Source organism: Lytechinus variegatus, chromosome 1 (genome assembly GCF_018143015.1).
Source record: "Lytechinus variegatus isolate NC3 chromosome 1, Lvar_3.0, whole genome shotgun sequence".
Taxonomy (NCBI): domain Eukaryota; kingdom Metazoa; phylum Echinodermata; class Echinoidea; order Temnopleuroida; family Toxopneustidae; genus Lytechinus; species Lytechinus variegatus.
The window spans coordinates 23,365,120-23,386,930 of NC_054740.1; the positions used below are offsets into that span (position 1 = coordinate 23,365,120).

Here is a 21,811-nt window from a genome sequence, read left to right on the forward strand (position 1 = left end):
GATTGTGTACGTGCATGTATGTATGGACTTAGATCCTATGTGTGTTTGGGTATGTACATGCATGCAGTATGGATTTTATCTGTTTGTGTGTTTCTACTATGAGTTTTGTGATTCTAATTATTTCAGAACACTATTTTCATTTGTTGAGGTTAAAAACAACTAGAATTATTGAAAAAAAAATTATAAATCATATTTCCTGTTTTTTACATATAAATACCAGACGCCCATCTTATTTACCGGACGGTTTTTACCACCGGTAATTACCTCTAGCGGTATTTACCGCTCAAGCCTGTTTCATGTTAAGAGCTTTGAATTAGGAACACCAATTATGTACAGTGTAGCATTAGCTGTACCGAGAGAGTTCATTAACTTGGATTGAACCAGTCAGTAGGAGAGCTCTCTATGCAGACACAGCAGAAATATTCAAATTGTCAGCATCTTCATGGCATTCATATTTTCTATGAATTATATCTTGACTTTATTTCATTATGAAATAGAAGGATGATTTTAGTAGTGAAATGTATGATTTTGAATTCAATATCAGTGTAAAGGGTTATGTTTTTGACACTTGCACTTTGTTAAAAAAAATTGATTAAAAAGATTTTAAAAATTCAAAAAATCTGATTTAAATTTTAAGAATCTTATTTTTTACCAAATAGATCCAAATTTTTTTCTTTAAATCGCCAAACTTTGTGCATAAATATCAGTGACAACATTCTAAAGTGCATGAAACAAGTTGTCGAATTTGCAGTGCACCAAGGATATAGATTGTACTGGATACCAACTGACTTTGTATTCTCGTACACACGCATTTACGCAACAAAAATAATTCCATGGCATAGACCTAGATGCTTAGTAAAGAACTTTGCATTTGCAACATCCTTCCAAAGGGATTTTGCAAAGAAAGTGACTGAAATATTTCACATGCGATGTGAGGTGTGATTAGAAGCTGGCAACGTAAATAAAAAAATATCTCGGTAGAAATTTTCCATAGATTATTTTTTTATATTTGTTGATTTATGGTGGAAATCCAGTAAATTTCAAGCAAATATTGCATTAAATTTCTGAAAAGTGGTCAGTCTCCAATACCATATACATGTATTGCGCACCAAGAATACGGCAAGAAGATCCTCATCAACCCAATCACTGGCCTTACCTGACACATCACAACCCTCTCCATGACCGCATTTACGCCTTCTGGGAGAGTTCTTCTCCAGTGTTCAATTTCAATTAAAACTTTATTTAAATGAAATAAAATCCTTTGTTACTATCATGCCTGTAGAATTGCTCATCTGTTTACAATTTAGGTTCAGCTGCAGTACATCGCCATCAACAAAGATGGATATTGAAAAAAAATAAATGCAATTTGTTACTTTTTTCTTTTAGGTTTTCCCAGAAGAGAAGATGGATCCAGGCAAAGTGAAGAGCTTGCTGAATTTTGTGAGTAGAAAAGACTTCCTTGGATGAGTTTTGGTTTGCTTAATAATAATAATGAAAATAATAATGATGATAATAATAATATTAACATTAAAGAGAAATGCAGTAAACACTGATTTCATGAGAAAGTCTGTAAAACCAGGCTTAATTGTCAGTATATCATCGAGGGTCTAGATCTGGTACAGTTACATAAACTGAACTTTGTGAAATCTTGAAATCTATGCTGAAAAATGTTCACACTGAAGATCACTGACACAGATAGGCACACGTGGGGCAGTGTATTATTCTTGCTGGAATAAAGACCCGACGGAAGTGACCGAATACGCGCTTCTTTTGCTTATTTCTCAGCAATTACACAATTTCTTCTAGAATCCTTTGGCACATATTTTTTATTCATACAAAGAGACACTTGGGTGGTCATTATATTAGATTCTGTAAAAAGTCATTTTGAGATCGTTACCAATACTGGAATTTATCTTTAATAATAATAATGAAATAACAACAGTAATTGCAATAAACTATCTAGTGAAAAATTCTGAGGGGCAAATGATGAAAATGATTCAAGATACCCAAGTCTAATCACATTGGACCACGGATTTTTGACTGGAGGTAAACAAAAATATTTTTGTATTATAAGGGCCTCATATATATATAACAAAGCTTAGCGATTACGGTACCTGTATGCAGAAATCTGCTGTTCTTGATCAATTCATCTACAAATGTTAGAAAGAAAGAACAGTCCCGCCAATATTGGCAACTTACACACTCGCTCACCTCACAGTCACAGTCTACACACACAGCACTGCCATTACATTGCAAACTACGATACAGTACAAGTCATGCCAGTACATCTTATCAAATTATGATCTGTGTCTTTCCCAGCGTAGGAGGAAGAAACATTCACATTTCTTGCATCACAATCTCACAATCACTTTCAGAAATTTGATGTCTTAGCATGAATTTTGGATACGGGATTATAGGAAGGTTTAAGAAACAAAGAAATTGACATTTTTTCCAGTTGTTTTTTACGGCTTCGTGCCGTCTCTCTCATGCGTGGTTTACATGGTATCTTATGAAAAGCAAACAGGAAAGAAAAAAACAAGCTGGCGCGAAACGGGACTTTGAATAGCGCCAGCTTTAGTCGCACTGTAACCACATTACAACGCAATCTCTAAGCTCACTCAACTCTCGCTCAGCGGTGACAAAATATTACCGAGTATGCTTGGCGTCTCTTTTAAATTAGTCAGGGAACTTCACTACTTTGAATCGAGAATAAAGTCAAAATTAGTGTCATGAAAGTGAGTGCGTTTGTTATGGACAACATTTAAGTAATATTGCAATAATCGCTTCCCATTACCCGCGGCTCATACCCCTCTAAACGACATTGCCTGGGCGGCTACGCCCGGCCACTCGATGTGTTGTGAACTGGCAGACATCGTACATGTACGGGAGGGGTTACGGCGGGCTGGCTCAGACCTGTCACCGTGTATAAACCGCACCCCCGACTTTTGCTTCTACCCCGCCGAGAAAAAGGTGCGGTTAATACACCGTTACTTACGGTAATCATTGGGTCATTTCTATGATTGATTTCATTGATATGTGTATGATCAATCTTGAAAATTAGCCTTGGGATGAATTGCTAAGTTTCATGTTTCGGTGCCCTGGACTGAAAAAATTTCAACTTATACCTGTATATATTTACCGTGTTTACACATTGACTCGGCTCGGGTGTTGAATCCGCGAGCCGGGTTGAACACTGCGAAGAAGGGATCAGAGATCGCGTTTATACGTACATATAAAAAGGCGAGTTCAACACGGCTCGCGGATCTCGAACGGAAGAAGAATTATGACGTCGCAAATTAAACGCGGGAAATTCACCGCCGGAATCGAATCTTGTCCGTGCGAACAACAACAATGCCAAAAGTGAAAGCGCGCGCAGTGACCTGGTCAAGAGAGTTCGACACGGCTTTCTGTTTACACATGAAAAAATTGCCGTGTCCGACACGGCTCGCGGATCACACTGATCGCGTTTACACAGCATAAAATTGCCGTGTTGAGCACGGCTCGCGTGTCGAACCCCCGAGCCGTGTCACTGTGTAAACACGGTATATGTAGGCAATCACTTGATATTGTGGGAGGTCAACAAATGACATGATAAGTGTTTTCAAGTTTTAAGCCAGCTGTGCAATGAGTTTGTAGGACTGTGTATCCTTAGATGACTGATGACTACATTGGTACCAGCTTGAATGCAAACATCCCTATCATGGAACACCACAAAATATTTTAGTAATGTACATGTATAGTGCTTGCTAACAATTAGCCTAAGTGATGCTCTGTCATATTGTATGTTATCAGATGTTACTATAGAAAATGGAACTCGATTTGATGAACAGGGATTTTTACTAAAAAGCGGAGACATCGGGCCTGTTGCAAAAAAAAAATTGCCTCTATATTATTTGATTGTCAACCATTCAAAAGGCATATTTAGGACTTAGGACCTAAGGACTTTGCATTGAGTACATGGTGTGCACTTGGTAGTGTTTCACAATGAGTTAATGGTGACTTAGAGTTATCCTTAAAGAGAAATTCCAGTAGTTGCAGTTAACACTGATTTCATGAGAAAGTCTGTAAAACAAGGCTTAATTGCAAGTATATCATCGAGGATCTAGATCTGGTACAGTTACATTAACTGGACTTTGTGAAATCTTGATGAAAAATGTTCACACCGAAAATCCCCAACACAGATAAGCGCACGTGGGACAATGTATAATTATTGCTCAGGGCGTCGGGCCCGACGCCCTACCCGAATCCCGTGCTTATTTGCTGATTTCTCAGCAATTACACAATTTCTTCCAGAATCCTTTGGCACATGCGTTTTATTTATACAAACAGACACTTTAGTGGTCATTTCATTGGATTCTGTACGAACTCATTTTGATATCGTTACCAAAACTAGCATTTACCTTTAAAACCAACATTCACGTGTTATTTATTACATAATCTGATTGAATGATACATGGTTGCGGGCATCCCATGTACATGGTCTGACAAATACGGTTGTATTGATTGCACTCAGCTGAAATTTAAGTGTGAATTAATCATACACCCAACAGGTATTAACATTTCCAATGGTAATTCCCCATTGATTTATTTTTATGTTTTTGTTTTTGTTTTTTAGGTGAATTCACTTGGAGTAGGAGAGGTCGTTGAATCATTACATCAGTTGAAAGATGGGAAGCATTTCATCTCCATGATTAAGATCCTGTAAGGATAAGTATTCAGTTCAAATTCTTCAAACAAAAGAAAGAATTTCAGAAGAATTTACAAAGTAAAGTTGATTAAGCCCTGCCTCTTACTAAATCCCCAAAATGGGGCTTAAAGTGGCTGTCACTATTCCAGTTGTCTAGTAGATTATGCGGATGTGTTTGCCTTAAAACAATTGTGATGTTGAGATCTCTGTATTTAAAATAATGTGTTTTAGAGAGTAAATTTTACTATTTTACATGAAAATTTATTTTGATTGGGTGGCCCAATAAAATAAAATTATCTGTATGGTTTTTCTGTTTTATATAAAACCTGTTCCAAAGCATGAACTTCACTGAAAATTTCAGGGTAAAATCTGTCTGAAGCTTCTAGATGTCCAATCCATGACTTTGTGGATGAATGCTCAAACAGTCCTTTTAAAGGAAAATAAAAACATCGTCAAGAGAGGGTGCTAGATATGTTTGATATTTGAAGATTACATTTTCACAGCGAATCAGGGAATAAAAATGATCAAGTTATGTTTCCATGACATTTGCCCAGGCGAAAATTGCTCCACTGCAATTCCACACTAATGGAATGATTAACTTCAACCCTGGTGGGTGTTTTATAAAGCTGTTCGTAAGATACGAATGACTTTACGCACGACTGGTGACCCTTTCTTGTGCTACATGTAGATGATACATCCCTATGTCATTCATTTAGGAAGTATAAGAATATGTTCCAGTCGTTTGTAAAGTTGTGCACAACTTTACAAGCAGCTTTTATATGAAACACCCACCTGGATTTATAAAAGCTATATCATGTCACCAATCAGCTACTACATATTTTAAGAATGGAATGTTAGATGCTGCTAGAGTGTAATTCATAATTTTGACCCTTTACCAAAACTAAAAGCAAGCATTAATATTATTATTTTAATAAATAATCTGAAATATTCTTTTCTGAATGTTATATGATTATTCATTTGATATATATCAAAGATAAAGAATTAAAGATCAATCTGAATATAAGTTTAACTTGAATCAATTGTAACTCTTTGCATAAATGGCACTAGAATGTGAATTCAAGTGTGATTTTGTGTTTTAACCTTTGCAGTTCGGAAAAGGAAATCCCTGACTGTGATAATCCTATGCAATGCTATCGCTTCATTCTGAAGTATTTGGAAGGTATGTGTAAAAAAAAAAGTATAAAATTTGTTATTATTTACAGAAGACGTCAGGGGCCTGTTTCATAAAGAGTTACAGCTGTTTTAACTTTGGCATTATGGCAACTACCATGGAAACCTTGATTATGATTGTCTTCTGAGCCCTGTTACCGTGGTACCGGGAGTTGACATTACAATAAAGTTACAACAGATGCAAGTTCTTTATGAAACGGGCCTCAGGGCAGGTTATTGTGATTCAGGGGGCTATTTTCTCATTTTTGTCTCACCTGCGAAGCAGAGTGAGACTATAGGCGCCGCTTTTCCGACGGCGGCGGCGGCGGCGTCAACATCAAATCTTAACCTGAGGTTAAGTTTTTGAAATGACGTCATAACTTAAAAAGTATATGGACCTAGTTAATAAAACTTGGCCATAAGGTTAATCAAGTATTACTGAACATCCTATTAGAGTTTCATGTCACATGACCAAGGTCAAAGGTCATTTAGGGTCAATGAACTTAGACCATGTTGGAGGGATCAACATCGAAATCTTAACCTGAGGTTAAGTTTTTGAAATGTCATCATAACTTAGAAAATATATGGACCTAGTTCATGAAACTTGGACATAAGGTTAATCAAGTATCGCTGAACATCCTGCACGAGTTTCACGTCACATGACCAAGGTCAAAGGTCATTTAGGGTCAATGAACTTTGGCCGAATTGCAGATATCTGTTGAATTCCCATCATAACTTTGAAAGTTTATGGATCTGATTCATGAAACTTGGACATAATAGTAATCAAGCATCACTGAACATTTTGTGCAAGTTTCAGGTCTCATGATTAAGGTCAAAGGTCATTTAGGGTCAATGAACTTTGGCCGAATTGGGGGTATCTGTTAAATTACTATCATAACTTTGAAAGTTTATTGGTCTAGTTCATTAAACTTGGACATTATAGTAATCAAGTATCTCTGAACATCCTGTGAGCGTTTCAGGTCACATGACGAAGGTCAAAGGTCAATGAACTTTGGCCGAACTGGGTGTATCTGTTGAATTACCATCATAACTTTGAAAGTTTATGGATCTGATTTATGAAACTTGTACATAAGAGTAATCAAGTATCACTGAACATCCTGTGCGAGTTTCAGGTCACATGATCAAGGTCACAGGTCATGTAAGGTCAATGAACTTTGGCCATGTTGGGGTTTTTTGTTGAATAACCATCATATCTCTGTAAGTTAATTGGTCTAGTTCATAAAAAGTGGACATAAGAGTAACCATGTATCACTGAACATCTTGTGCGAGTTAGAGTAGTATTCAAAGTCAGCTCTGCTGCTATATTGAACCGCGTGATGCAGGTGAGACGGCCAGAGGCATTCCACTTGTTGTGTTTTTGACATGCTAATCCTATCCTTTCCAGCCCTTTTCCATGTTGTTTTTCTTCGGAGGTTCTGTTCATGTTTCATTGGAAGCAGTGTTCTAGCTAGACCCATTTTAGTGGTGGTCGCTATTTCACAGCATTACAACATGTTTTTCAGGCTGAGTTAGCGGTCTTAACTTAAAAGCCAAGAGTGAAGGAACATCAATGTTATTACAATCGTGACTTTACCAAATCTTTGAAAATAAATATTTATCAAATATGAGAATATTCAATATAAATTATACAAATAGATCAAGTCTAAAGACGGGAATGAAGGCATGAACAATTCCTCTTAAAAGGAGTTAGTTTTGAAACACTTTTCATTGACATCTTCTGTTGTACTGGTTGGGCCCAACCACTGCTGTCCACTGTGGCTATAACACTGAATGGAAGTGATTACCGCTTGGGTAGCTCCTTATTCCTTTCATCATTCGCACACTTTTCATTTGTAATGTACATGTATTCTATAAAACAAAGAAGCCCATTATCAATGAGAATATCTCTGAGGGTTCAGGGGAATCATTCCATAGGAGAATAGGGTAGCATGCATTTGTTTTGAACAAAAAAGGCCAGAAATCCTGCAATGGTAATCTCGATATCTTATGAGATAATCCTGTCACTTTCAGGTCAGTAAAGTTAAAATGAATTAAATTTCCGTGTAAACATCACTTTTAAGAGCAGATTTCAGTCTTTCACAATTTTAAATCTGTGTGAAGTACCACCCTAACTTTATATTCATGTTATATCAATGTACATGTACCTCCCAGAGTAGGAAATAATTGTTTATTTTTTTTAGGGGCCTTTTTGTTTGCAACATAGCTGAATTTTGGGGGGCTTTTTCATTATAAAAAAAAATTGCTGAATGAGCAATTAATTGTATGCTATAGAAGAATATTGCATTCTGTTGTATATAGAATATTTTTTATGGCAGATCTTGGGAATATTTAGGAAAGATGGTCGCCCCAAAGAATTCCATTTTGCAAATTTTAGGGGTGATTTTGGTTGTCGAAGGCAAAATCGCTTGTCACTCTCATGTACATGTATTTCCTACACGGATGCCGTACCTCCTATTTTTCTCCTTTGTTAGGGTTCTATCAATCATCCCTCAAGTTCCTGGTGGACTTCTCCCAGATCGTCAACGGCTCCAGCATCTCGGAAGTCGCAAAAGTCACCGCCCTGCTGCTTTGTGCTGCCATTCAGAGTGAGAAGGTCAAGATCTTTGTGGATGCCATCACTGAGCTTGACCTCTTGACCCAGAATGACCTGAAGGAAATCATCCAGTATATTGTGGTCCAAGAGAGTAGCCACAAACTCCGGAGAGACTTTGCAGATATTCTTCATCGACGAGGTGAGGAAAGGCTTTTGGCCCTAGGCAGATTTTTGTTTATATTACCAAATATCTATACCGGCCGCACAGAAAAATTGTTAGCGCTGAAAAGAGCGCTTATAGTAGACCCAGTCATATCTGTCTGATTGTGATATCAAATGTTGATCCAAGATGTAAATAATGCATTACTGTGACATCAGGCATCGCTGTGACATTACCAATTGTAACAGCAGCCCCTAGTTAGCGCAATGTTAGCATTAATAACAATGTTTCTTTGCGGCCGGTATTTTTTACAATACATGTACGTATGTAGATTGTTTTGTTGTGTTTGCAATAATATTTCCATAATCTATTTTTTTTTTAAGAAATAAGGACTATAACTTTAAATTGTGATACATTGAAACTCCTTTTGATTTTCAACATTGCTGCATGAAGCGAAAGAAAGAAGGAAGTTTCTGAAATGCTTGGATTCTGAAATGACAAAGTGTAATAATTTTTTTTTTTTTTTTGGGGGGGGACAATTTAAATGTACTTCATACCCATGTTAAAGATAAATACCAGTTGTGGTAATGATCTCAAAATGAGTTCGAACGGAATCCATAAAAATGACCACCCAAATGTTACATGTATAAATAAAAATAATGTGCAAATTGGGTTTTGAAAAAAAAAGTGTAATTGCTGGGAAATGAGCAAAATAAGCTTTGAATTTCATCAAATGTCCAGTATTTTTCCAAGCGATATTAATACACTCTCCAACATATGCCTTTTTGTGTTAGTTATCAGAATTATCGGTTTTCAGCTAAGATTTCATGATTTAACAAAGGTGACTTTATTTTTATGTACCAGATCTAGAGAGATACTATGGTGGTATTTAACCTTGATTTTAAAGGCCTTCTCATGAAATAATTGTTTGCTGCAATTATTTTCTTTTACCTGTTCATGTAGCTAAAAACCGGTTGAATATTCAAGATATGAAGCAAAAGAAATTAATTTCCATATCTTAGGTTTCCATTAGATTGATAGGCTTCTTGTGATTTATGAGGCTGTTCATTCCCTTTCCAACTTAAACTATTTATAGACTAAATAAACTAAAGAGCAGCTTTCATGATGTACAATGTGTTATATTCTTCCTCTTAGGTTGCCCGCCACTTACAAATATTGTTGAGTTTATTCCGACTGCAAATATTCAGACAGGTAGTGAGGCAGTTACTTGTGTAGCAAGGGTGTATATATCCGCATTGTCCCATAATACATGTAGCACTTTGCTCTAATCCATGATTCATCTAACCTTAATAGCCGGAACACGAGAGGTTGAAGATAAATGAACGTTGAGGGAAAGTTGGAAATACATGTAATCATTGTTGACAATAAGATCAATCAAAATTTATGCGAACAATTGGACAAATAATGAATTAGTCATGGGCATAATTTGAATGTTGAAATCAACATTACAATGCTATGAAGAGATCCTCCCATTGGCAATGCGACCAAGAATTGTGATGTCACACATTGTGGACTCTCCCATTTATAAACTGAAATATACCCCGAACACCTATTTAGATTTTCATTCTAAAGATAGTACACTTTGTCAATGTTAGATTTTATGAGACCTCTCCTCACATACCCTCCCTCCCCCTCCCCCCCCCCCCCCCCGATCTATAGATGGAGATAAGTTCTAGGGGAGTTGTACAAGTGCGACATCACACATCTTTGCCGCATTGTCAAAGGGAGGATTTCCACATCTTAGTAATCTGAACATTCAAATGCTCATGCATTTTTTATTACATGTACAATTATTTTTCAAACTTTCATTGATTTGTTTCTTTGACTTTTCTGTTTTCATTCAAGCTAACTTGTTTTCTGGGTTTCATTCTCTTTTAATTAGTGTCTATATCCTTTCATTTCTATGGATATCATTTCCCACTATACTAATCGGTTCTCACTTAAAACTTTGGGAAAAAACATAGGCCTACAACATGTATACCATTAATCCATCTGCATCCACCACCAACATAAACAATTGCCTGCATCTCATTCATGAGTACATGCACTTCCAGAATGAAAAACCTAAATGTATGATATATATCATAAAGGTATATAATGCACTGTATGTTTAATCTGTACTTATATTGGTGATTGTATCGGTTATCACAACAGTTTGTTCAGGTGACAACCAATATGAAGGATTGTAATGAATGATTTACATGTATATGGGTATTAGTGAACTAGAACACCTTAATAAATTGAACTTCTGTGATAAGGTAATCTTATACAGCATATAATTTTGCTGATGATAATAACGATGAACAAAACGAAACATATCTTTGAGAGAGAAAGAGAGAGAGAGAAGATGGACATGGTGTACATGTAATTATGATTTGTACATGTCATTTTCATGGGCAGGTAGCCTGGGTGGTAATCTGGAACACTGCCATGACTTTTTTTATAAATTTTGTCATTTCTCTCCGAGATGTGACACCGCTATGATTGTCACAAATCGGTATTCAGAACATTGTCATTTCCCTGTCATTTCTCTCTAAGTTCACACCCATCTTTTAGGAAGCAAACCAATCAAAATCATCGTTAGTTCCCAGTGGGAGCCCTTCTAGCCAATAGGAAAGCCCCGTGGCATGTAGGGTGTATCCCCAATACAGTTGCTGGCATCGTGCACCTATGTGTATATTGATGCGCTTAATTACAAAGAGAGACAGTGAGCTGTGAAGGATTTAAGAAGAGAAATGGAAAAAAGAGGAAAACAGAAGAAAAAAAAAAGGAATTAATATGTAGGGCCTAACTAATTGTAGCATGAAAAAATAATTTTGAAAATTGTCATGGATGATGAGTGAAACTAATACCACAATCTAATCTAAATAATATCATTATATGCTTGACATTCAGTTAGCAGGTTATCAGGATATTAGGTACTCAAAGATAAGACAAAACTTATGACTGCTATCCCCCTGTCATGTTTTGTCATATCTTTTGCTTGTATAAAAGGATTACGCGCATTTAAAGCCGCATATTTTTGGTACACGCTAAAGAGAATAGACGCAATTTATGACGATGTTTGTGACAAAAGTTATGACGTCCACCAGAATACCGATTTTGTCATATCTCTGAGAAAAGATAAAATATGGAAAAAAGACAGTGTTCAGGATACCGCCCCTGGTTATTAAGAAGGTCGACAGTCTAACAAATCCCAATACAATTTATTCTCTGTGTTTTAGGGGATAGTTCAAGTGACTCTTCCCGCGGTGTCCTAACCCCGATGGAGCCGGGCACTCCTGTCCCCAGAACGGTGTCCTCTTCGTCGGCATTCTCCAACTCTCCCATGTCTCCAGTCCATAACCTGATCAACTCTCCCTATATGGTCAGCAAGGTAGGTCCGTTGGTACATACTCACTTGATCTACAGTTGGTCGTATTCTCAGATAGTCTACTCTACTACCACATGGGTGAAACCATTTGATTTTATTCTTAACTTTGGATTGATTTAGTTGTATGCAAATTTCAAGGATGTGAGAGTTCAGCTTTTCAGCTGATTTTCAGTTATTTTTGCTTTTGATTTTCAGCTTTATTTCAACTTATTTTAGCTTTCCTATGTACAAAAAGTTTTGGCTTTCTTTCAGTTGAATGAGCTTTTTTAAACACTCTTCAGCCCCTTTTTTTTCCAGCTCATTTTATTTATGATCCCTTACCCCTCACTTACTGTTTAATTTCAGCTGAATAATCGCAGGCTTCACGATCGAGTGCGCAGCCTGGAATCGAAGATAGCTTCTGAGACAGCACTGAGGCAGGATCTTGAAGCTGAGATTGTGGAGAAAAACTCTGTCATCGGCAGCAAAGGTAAATTGCTCACTTTTATCTCTGGCTTGTTCTGAGGTAATTTCATGGCATGAAAGAGCTGAAAGGTTGCAAAGGTCATCGTATACCTCAAAATATTTTGTATCCGCAATTTCGAAATACCCCATGATATTCTGTTGCAATAGCTGAAGAACCATTTGAGCATTCAACTTCAATCTTGGCTTATGTTTGCTAAAGGAAGTAACAATGATAAGATTGGATTTGGGTGTTATGAGGTCAGAGATCCAAGCTCAAAGAGTTGGAAAATTGTAGAAGTTCAATGTGTAGAATATCCTCGATGTGCCAGTGGCAGAGACTACGTGTAGTTGAGAATCCATCCAGTTTTAAAAGAGCACACAAATTTCTGTGGCCAGTGAAAGGCTAGTCTGTAGGGTTTATTTCCAATTCGTCCATTTGCCAACTCGTCTACTGTCATTTGGTCTATCATCGGTTCGTTCACTATCCACATGGATAGTTGCCAATTCGTCCTCTCACCATTTCATCTAATAACCAGTTGGTCCAATAGCCATTTTATAGTCCATATACCATTTGGTCTAATTGGCCTTAGTGCGAGTTGTGCAAAGTGAATGAAAATGAAATGGACATTAGACGTTCTTGTTTATACTTGATATGTGGTTTTATAGACAGCCAGCTGCGTGAGCTGAATCAGAAGGTCAAAGAACTGAATAAGCTAAAGGATGAGGTCGACGAACTCCAAGCGGTTCAAGCGGAACTGCAGAAGAGTACGAGAGAAAACACCAGGTAATGCCACGGTCTCCAGGGCCCTGTATCACGAAGCGTAGCGATTGATCGTGGGACTGGTTTCAACGATTGATTGCATTGGTCATTGTGTATGATCGGTCGTAAAAATCGACTCCTTGATCAATTGCTAAGATTTCTGTTATGGGACTGCACTGACCAACGCTATTGTGTTATTTTCCGATGACGAACCATCGGTGTCAGCTGCTGAAAGTAGGCATGCACATGGGTCGTAACATCATCCACCACTTCCCATATCAGAATTTTGTGAAATTGATTCCTTCTGTATTTAATTATGGGAATATACGTGCCAATTCATATTGAAATTAAATGTTCACTTTTACATGCAAATTTTTGATGAAAATCAGTCATTTTGCGATAATTTTTTATTATTGTACAATGTGCAACATTGATCCCAAAGTAAAAAAAATTCTTTCATTTTTGTTTTTTGTCTTTGTGATTGATATCTGAAGATTGAGGAAGCTGTTGGAGCAGAAAGCCGAGCTGAAGACCGACAACGCTCACCTAGAGAAAGAGAATAAGGAGTTGCATTCAGAGAGACAAGAACTCAAGCACATGGTGAGATTACTCTTGATAGATATTCCATTTTACCTCCTACCATTTGTTTTTTTGTGCCATATTTTTTTTTCACTATTGTATCACTTCACACGTAATGGAGTGCCAAGTGTGTATATGTATTCCTACTTTGTTTAATATTAAATGGAGAGCTGTTTGATCCATCAAAATTAAACCAATGTCAATTCTAAATTCAATAAATGATCTTTCAATGTCTATTGATTGAGAGTTGCAATCAATTGTCCTTGTTGCATACGGCCAATCAGCGATATCAACTATTCATGGCAAAATCCTTTCAAGTTCCTGGATGAATTGTGAGGGGTACTTCCGGTGCAAGTGACTGATCGTTGTTTGCTAGCAATAGGAACACCACAGCAGTTCAAAATTTTCTCAGTGATGATTTCTCAATTTGCTTGAGCTAGAGAAACTAGGAAACTTTCACAATCACCTAACCTAGCTTTCTGTGATGTAATGCTAGTCAGCTGCAGTTCAAACTGCGTCCAGGGGCCAGTAACAGAAAGCTTAGCAACGATCGTAGACACATTTTTCAACGATTGATTACATTGACTACAATGTACCATCAATTGTGAAAATCAAGTGTACGATTAATTGCTAACCTTTGTGTTACAGGAACCAGAATGCATGTCTCAGCAAAAGTACCTTAGATGTTGATATTGATGAGTATGGGCTATATGTGATAGAATTGCAATAATATACTTGCAACACACCTTATGACACACAGATGAAAGACCATAGCGCCATCAAGAACCAGTTCGAGGAGACGCGGGTCCGGCTGCGTCGCTCGGAACTCAATCTCGGGGAGCTTCACAGGGAGAACTGCCGCCTGACGGATGAGTTGGAGTGCGCCATGAAAGAGAGACAGGAACTGACCCACATGATGGACACCAGTCAGCAGATGTACAAGGAAAAGATTACCCTGCTCGAGGAGCAGCTCATGCAAGGTGATGACAAAGCTGCCAATTTAGGGATTTGCAGTGATTTTCCGTTTACCAATAAATCAAAATGGAAAATCTGTTTTGGTTCTAAACTTTTCAAGTGAAAATAATTCATTGAATTTGCCTTTGCAAAGTAGAATTCATGTTGTAGCTGTGTACATTGCTATGACAAACTGGAATTTCCACTTAACCCTACCTTACCTTGGCTTTTTTACAAGCTTAAATTCTGGCGAGGGGGGGGAGCCTTTAGGTTCCCCCCATGATCTCGGCTGCTTATCGCGCGATTGTGGCGAAAATTTGCACGAGGGTAGAGAATGACATAATCTATACTGTTGCTTTTGTAAACTGCACAAAATTCATATATATATTTATATATATATATATATATATATATATGTATATATATATATATATTGTGAATAAATTATGATAATTTATTCATGAAATAAATATTTTTTGCTCTTATTCACTAAACAAAGCTCCCAGAAAGCTAATTTGTGGTGAAAATATCCTTCATGGTATTCTTTATAACTTCAAATGAAAAAAATTCTGGTTCAAATTGTTTTTTTTTATTTATGTCTTGTGCATTTCCTTGTTTTTTATCTTTTTATTTTTATATGATCTCGGCTGCGTATAGCGCGATTGTGGCGAAAATTTGCACGAGGGTAGAGAATGACATAATCTATACTGTTGCTTTTGTAAACTACACAAAATTCATATATATATATATATATATATATATACATATTTTGTGAATGAATTATGATAATTTATTCATGAAATAAATATTTTTTGCTCTTATTCACTAAACAAAGCTCCCAGAAAGCTAATTTGTGGTGAAAACATCCTTCATGGCATTCTTTACAACTATAAATGAAAAAAATTCTGGTTCAAATTTTTTTTAATATTTATTTCTTGTGCATTTCTTTTTTTATCTTTTTATTTTTATTTTTTTTTTCAATTTAATTGATCTATCAATTCCAAGTGTCTTGCAACATACCCCTTAATGTTATATATTTTCCTTTCAGCCTCTACAAGCCCTGTTGAGGGAGAGTCTTTGGGTATTATCGCTGAGCAGCGCGTCTCTGAGCTGGAGCTAGAGCTAGAGAAGATCCGTATGACCTGGATCAGTCCCGAAGTCCATCAGAAGATGAAAAGCCTGTACGAAGAGGCTTGCCAAACTGCTCATACATATGAGGTAAACAGAGTATGATTTGCCGGTTCCAAGTTTTTTGCAATAAAAAAAATTTGCTTTCAGTGACCCAAGTATATGCTTTACATTTTTCTCTCAATTTAAAAAAAAATTCATGTTATGTACGTTATGAAAGCAAAAACAGTTTTCAGTGAAAAGGCAAAATATGATGACATAGAAATACTATAAAAAAAAAACAGATATTGAATTAAATGCATTAAACAGGAATGCTTTTTGGTTTTGTTTTCAAGTGCAAGAACAAGATCCTTTTTAGATATATTGTTTTCAGATTGTTTGCATATTATTTTCATATTGTTTTGGTATTGTTGTTTATTGTTTGTACATTGCTTGTTTATTGTCTTGGTGTTTTTTGTATTTGTATATAGTTTTGATATTTTTATTTTTTTGTACAGACTAAACTGAAAGAGATCCAGAAGGAATACTCACTTGCTACTCATCGCATATCTGAACTGGAGCAGGAAGTAAAGATGTTGAGCGGAGCCAACGATCAAGTACTGCAGCTGAAGCAGGAGGCAGAGGCCCAACTCCAGCATGCATTGGCATTGTATTCAGGTCTCCAGGAAGACATGCAGAAATTGGAGATGAAAATGAAAGAAGAAGGGGAGGAGAAAGAGGCCCGATACAAAAAAGTCCACGAACTGTCTGAAAAGCAGAATACAGAACTCAAGACCAAAATTGATGCTTTACTGAATGAGTTGGAGGAAAAGGGCAGACAGACATTAAATTTGGAAACCAAAATGAAAGAAGAACGAGAGAAGAAAGATGCCCAATTCTCTGAAGCTCGTGATCTTCTTGAGAAGCTTCAGTCTCAAAATGACTCTCTAAACCTTGAGCTTGTGAAGAAAGAACAATACTTGATGAAAATGAAACAAGAAGGAGAGGAGAAAGAGGCCGAATACAAAAATGTCCACGAACTGTCTGAAAAGCAGAATAAAGAACTCGAGACCAAAACTGATGCTTTATTGAAAGAGTTGGAGGAAAAGAGCAGACAAACATTAAATTTGGAAACCAAAATGAAAGAAGAACGAGACAAGAAAGACGCCCAATTCTCTGAAGCTCGTGATCATCTTGAGAAGCTTCAGTCTCAAAATGACTCTCTAAACCTTGAGCTTGTGAAGAAAGAACAGTACTTGATGAAAATGAAACAAGAAGGAGAGGAGAAAGAGGCCCAATACCAAAAAGTCCACAAACTGTCTGAAAAGCAGAATAAAGATCTCCAGACCAAAATTGATGCTTTATTGAAAGAGTTGGAGGAAAAGGGCGGACAAGCATTAAATTTGGAAACCAAAATGAAAGAAGATTGTGAGAAGAAAGATGCCCAATTCTCTGAAGCTAGTGATCTTCTTGAGAAGCTTCAGTCTAAGAATGACTCTCTAAACCTTGAGCTCGTGAAGAAAGAACAATACTTGATGAAAATGAAACAAGAAGGAGAGGAGAAGGAGGCTGAATACAAAAAAGTCCATGAACTGTCTGAAAAGCAGAATAAAGAACTCCAGACCAAAACTGATGCGTTATTGAAAGAATTGGAGAAAAAGAGCAGACAAACATTAAATTTGGAAACCAAAATGAAAGAAGATCGAGAGAAGAAAGATGCCCAATTCTCTGAAGCTCGTGATCTTCTTGAGAAGCTTCAGTCGGAAAATGGCTCTCTAAACCTTGAGCTTGTGAAGAAAGAACAGTACTTGATGAAAATGAAACAAGAAGGAGAGGAGAAAGAGGCCAAATACAAAAACGTCCACAAACTGTCTGAAAAGCAGAATAAAGAACTCGAGACCAAAATTGATGCTTTATTGAAAGAGTTGGAGGAAAAGGGTGGACAAACCTTAACTTTGGAAACCAAAATGAAAGAAGATCGAGAGAAGAAAGATGCCCAATTCTCTGAAGCTCGTGATCTTCTTGAGAAGCTCCAGTCTCAGAATGACTCTCTAAACCTTGAGCTTATAAAGAAAGAACAATACTTGCAAGACACTCAAAATGAGTTGCAGGCAGTGATCAAAGAGAGCGATTCCCTACTCCAGAAGGCCGATGCTCGCATCAAAGACCTGGAATGCAAGAGCAGGAGGATGGAGCAGGATTTGGAAAGTGGCAGCGAAGTCCTGCGGGTGGCTGAAAAGAAGATCAAAGAAGACAACACTGAGAACGAACTCAAACTCAAGACCATGGGCACCCAGGTGTCGGACCTTCAAATGCAGAATCACCTCCTGAAGCAAGATCTGGATAAGAAGCTGGAAGATTGGCTGGTCATGGAGGAGAAGATGAAGCAGGAGAAGGAGGCGATTGCAACGGAGCTCGGTCAGGCTTCGGTCAAGATAGAGATGCTGGAGCATAAGTACAGCTCTCTCAAGGAAGACCTGGACAAGGAAGACTCGGATCTGAGCCTTCGCCTCAGGGACGTGGAGGCGCAGAAGCGAGAGGTGGATTCCCGTCTGGAGAAAACCTGCACCCAGCTTAAGGATCTCCAACAGAGCAACTGGGTCCTGAAGCAGAATGTGGAGAACAAAGAGGAGCACCTGCGCCTTGTCGAAGAGAAGCTGAAGCGCGATGGAGAGAGTCAAGTCCAGAAGGCCATGAAGCAGGCTGAAGAACTGCAGCAGCAGAACGGCCGCTTGAAACAGGACGTGCAGAACATGCACGACATCTTGGAGACAACTAGCGAGAACAAGAAGTTGTGGGAAGAGAAGATCAAGGTGCTTGAGGAGAAAATTGAACAAGGTAAACAAAACAGTTTCATGACATTTGCTCCAACGACAATTGTTCCAATGGAAAATCTACACATTAAAGCCAAACATAAAACCTAACCTTCAAAACTAAATAAACCCTAAGCCTTATTGTGTCATTATTCTGAAATAAAAACTCTAGCTAACCCTTTGCCCTCTAAGATATTGAGACAGGAGCAAATGTCACCAACCCCAAAAAACAAATCAGATTTCTGCCATGATTGGCTATGCTTTGACAGATAACTGCATTGACCTTATCCCATGGCAATTCACTTTTCCACCTCATGTAATGAGATACTGAAAAGACTGGACAATGGAAGAAAATAACCCTGTATACAAGTATGTGACTGCATTTGACCTGAAAACATGGATGGGAAATGTATAGAGTGAATAAAATGACCAATGATATTTTCATAGGGTTGGTTGTATCAGACCCCTAGTTATAATGTGAAGATTGAATTGTGATGCTTTTAGGTCAACACAATTTTAAACATTTGACGATCTCTGCAAGCAGCTTCCCATACATATCTTGAAAAATGAATTCCATCAAAAATTTTAATGGAAACTGATGAATAATGATTTTTAAAAAATATTTTTCTGCTTAATTCATCTTGTTGTCAAGTTAAACTCCCCTTTAACCCTAAAAAGACTGGGCTATTTTGGAGGCTAGAAAAACTGGGGGGGAGGCCTTTTGGGCCCCCCCCCCCTAAGATCTCGGCCGTTGGTCATTCGATCGCAACCAAATTTGGCACAGACATCCTTTGTCATGTCCTCTAAAAGAAATCACAGTCAAAATACTGATATTCATTGTATTTTTTAATATATGCATAATTAATTATGCGAATATGCAAATTTTTATCAAAAAATTGAATTTTTCATACTTTGGTACCTATTGCGGTCCATAAATTCCCGTTTCAAGGTTTTCAGCTGTAAGAAGACGTTATTTATCATGGAATTGTGTTATTTCGTGCTTGAATTATTAGATATGCTTATGCAAATTAGTAATTACTAAATATGCAAATAAGTACTCTGCATGCGTTATGTAGAGAAATACAACATTTGGCATGTTTTATTGCATTACACTCTCTTGCAATGAGCCAAAGCAATCTTGGAAGATAAACAAGTGATGTGTTACATGTACACTAGCTGGTGAAAACAAAGCATAAGAGATATCACATAATTTATGCAAATTATATTCATAATTATGTGAATATGCAAATTTTTATCAAAAAATTGAATTTTTCATATTTTGGTACTTATTGCGGTCCATAAATTCCTGTTTCAAGGTTTTCAGCTGTAAGAAGAGGTTGTTTATCATGGAATTGTGTTGTTTCATGCTTGAATTATTAGATATGCTTATGCAAATTAGTAATTACTAAATATGCAAATAAGTACTCCGCATGCGTTATGTAGAGAAATACAATAATTGGCATGTTTTATTGCAAGCGATTCTGGTATTTTGCACTACTTTTCTTATGTTTTTCTTTGATTTTAATTTCTTATGTATTTCTTTATTTTGCATTTCTTATGTATTTCTTTATTTTTTATGCAATGTTTTTCATTATTTTCATATCCTAGAACTGCTACTTGAATTCACAAGTGACATAATATAGAAAGAAACAAATAAAAATGTAGTTAGAAAACAATGTGTATAACATTCATTCAAATACCATACACTTTACACACAAACGAATACAAATTTCAATTTCTTACGTGACATGCGATACGAAATTGTTACGTAACTCCGCAACCGCGGCATGGGGGTATACAAATTTGGTATCAAAAGTTGCGCAAAACTCAAGAGAAAAAAGTCATGAAATGGCGGCGCAAACGCTTCATGCGCAAAAAAGTTATCGCGATTTATGTACAGGGGGGGGCCTAAAAGGCCCCCCCCCCCAGTCTTTTTAGGGTTAATAAATGGGTGGAACTTGCAAGGGTAAATTATTATTTTTTAATCCTCAAAAGTTGCTGAAATTGCACATTTCACATCTTTACATCTATGAAATGTCCATCTTTTTTCCACATCTCCTTGAATCCTTTTTGTACTTTGAAAAATTAAGAATACATGTATGTCCTTTTTTCTTGAAAGATTGTTTTCATTTGATGTCACACTCTACATGTACGTACCTACATGAAACTCTACTGTTGTTGTACGTACCTACATGAAACTCTACTGTTGTCCCACATGTAGACTTTCATGTACTAGCTCTGTTTTCTGTTTGTTATTGTTGTCATATATCTAGATGAAGCAGATAGGAAGAGTCGCCAGCATCGCGTGGCCGACCTTGAGAAGGAAGTTGAAGAGCTTAAAGCCAAATATAATGAAGCACGTGTATCCCAGCATGCCCAGGAGGTTAGTAATGAATGTGGTGTATGCAGCGGGTGTCTTTCTTAAGCCTCTCTCCCCCCCCACTCCATGTATCTATCACCACATGCATCTATCAGTACCGGGTATTCCAATTCAACTGGGATGAACATGTTTCTTTTCTATATTTGTTTTGCCACAGCAGTGCACTCCTTTACTAGAATATGAGTATGTACATGTATGCCATAAAAATAAAAAAAGTGATCATGCAACTCACAAGCTGCATGAGGTACTCATGTTGTCCTTAGATGTCGCATCGTTATAGAGGGTTACAGCATGATGTGACAAGCTGGCATGTTGGAGGGTATGACAATGGGAAAATCTGTGTATCAGACCATAAAAACAATAACGGTATTGATCATGCCTTGATTCACAGGTGTTCATTGTTTGTCCTCCCAACATGGCTGCTTGTGAACCCACTTAAGACAGAAGTTATACAGCTACTGTTTGGTCACTTCTCTCTCTCTCTCTCTTTGAATGGCCCAGATTGCTTTCTCAGAGCAGATCGAACGTCTCAGGTCGGCCACTCCCAACCAAGACCTCCCCTCATCTACCCGGAACTCCATCACCGACATCACGCCCCCTGGCCACCCCGACCTCAACCTCACCCACGATGCGACGGTGGACCATAGCGTGGACAGTCTGGATGGTCTAGCGGTCAGTCGGATCAGTCACGATGACAGTGACCTCAGGATGGATGACCTTCAGACTGACCATGACTTGAGGGCGGGGTCAGTCGTCAGCCTCACATCTACAGGGTCTGTCCGAAGCACAAGATCAACAAGAAGTAAGTT

General features: G+C 37.4%; 1 protein-coding gene across 2 annotated transcripts in view; it reads left to right on the forward strand.

The window, feature by feature from the left end:
* Positions 1–21,811, forward strand: part of LOC121409562 (myosin-1B-like) — a 36,457-nt gene that overhangs the window by 5,747 nt on the left and 8,899 nt on the right. Inside the window, exons 2-15 of one of the 2 annotated variants that reach the window (XM_041601477.1) lie at positions 1,387–1,440; positions 4,616–4,701; positions 5,797–5,867; positions 8,350–8,610; positions 9,727–9,783; positions 11,817–11,968; positions 12,311–12,434; positions 13,076–13,193; positions 13,664–13,769; positions 14,509–14,728; positions 15,751–15,920; positions 16,328–18,647; positions 20,896–21,005; positions 21,504–21,804. In XM_041601477.1, the coding sequence (XP_041457411.1) occupies positions 1,405–1,440; positions 4,616–4,701; positions 5,797–5,867; positions 8,350–8,610; positions 9,727–9,783; positions 11,817–11,968; positions 12,311–12,434; positions 13,076–13,193; positions 13,664–13,769; positions 14,509–14,728; positions 15,751–15,920; positions 16,328–18,647; positions 20,896–21,005; positions 21,504–21,804 (4,132 nt within the window). In that variant the 5' untranslated portion in view covers positions 1,387–1,404. The remainder of the gene's footprint in view (positions 1–1,386; positions 1,441–4,615; positions 4,702–5,796; positions 5,868–8,349; positions 8,611–9,726; positions 9,784–11,816; positions 11,969–12,310; positions 12,435–13,075; positions 13,194–13,663; positions 13,770–14,508; positions 14,729–15,750; positions 15,921–16,327; positions 18,648–20,895; positions 21,006–21,503; positions 21,805–21,811) is intronic. The other variant, XM_041601485.1, reaches the window with a different exon arrangement.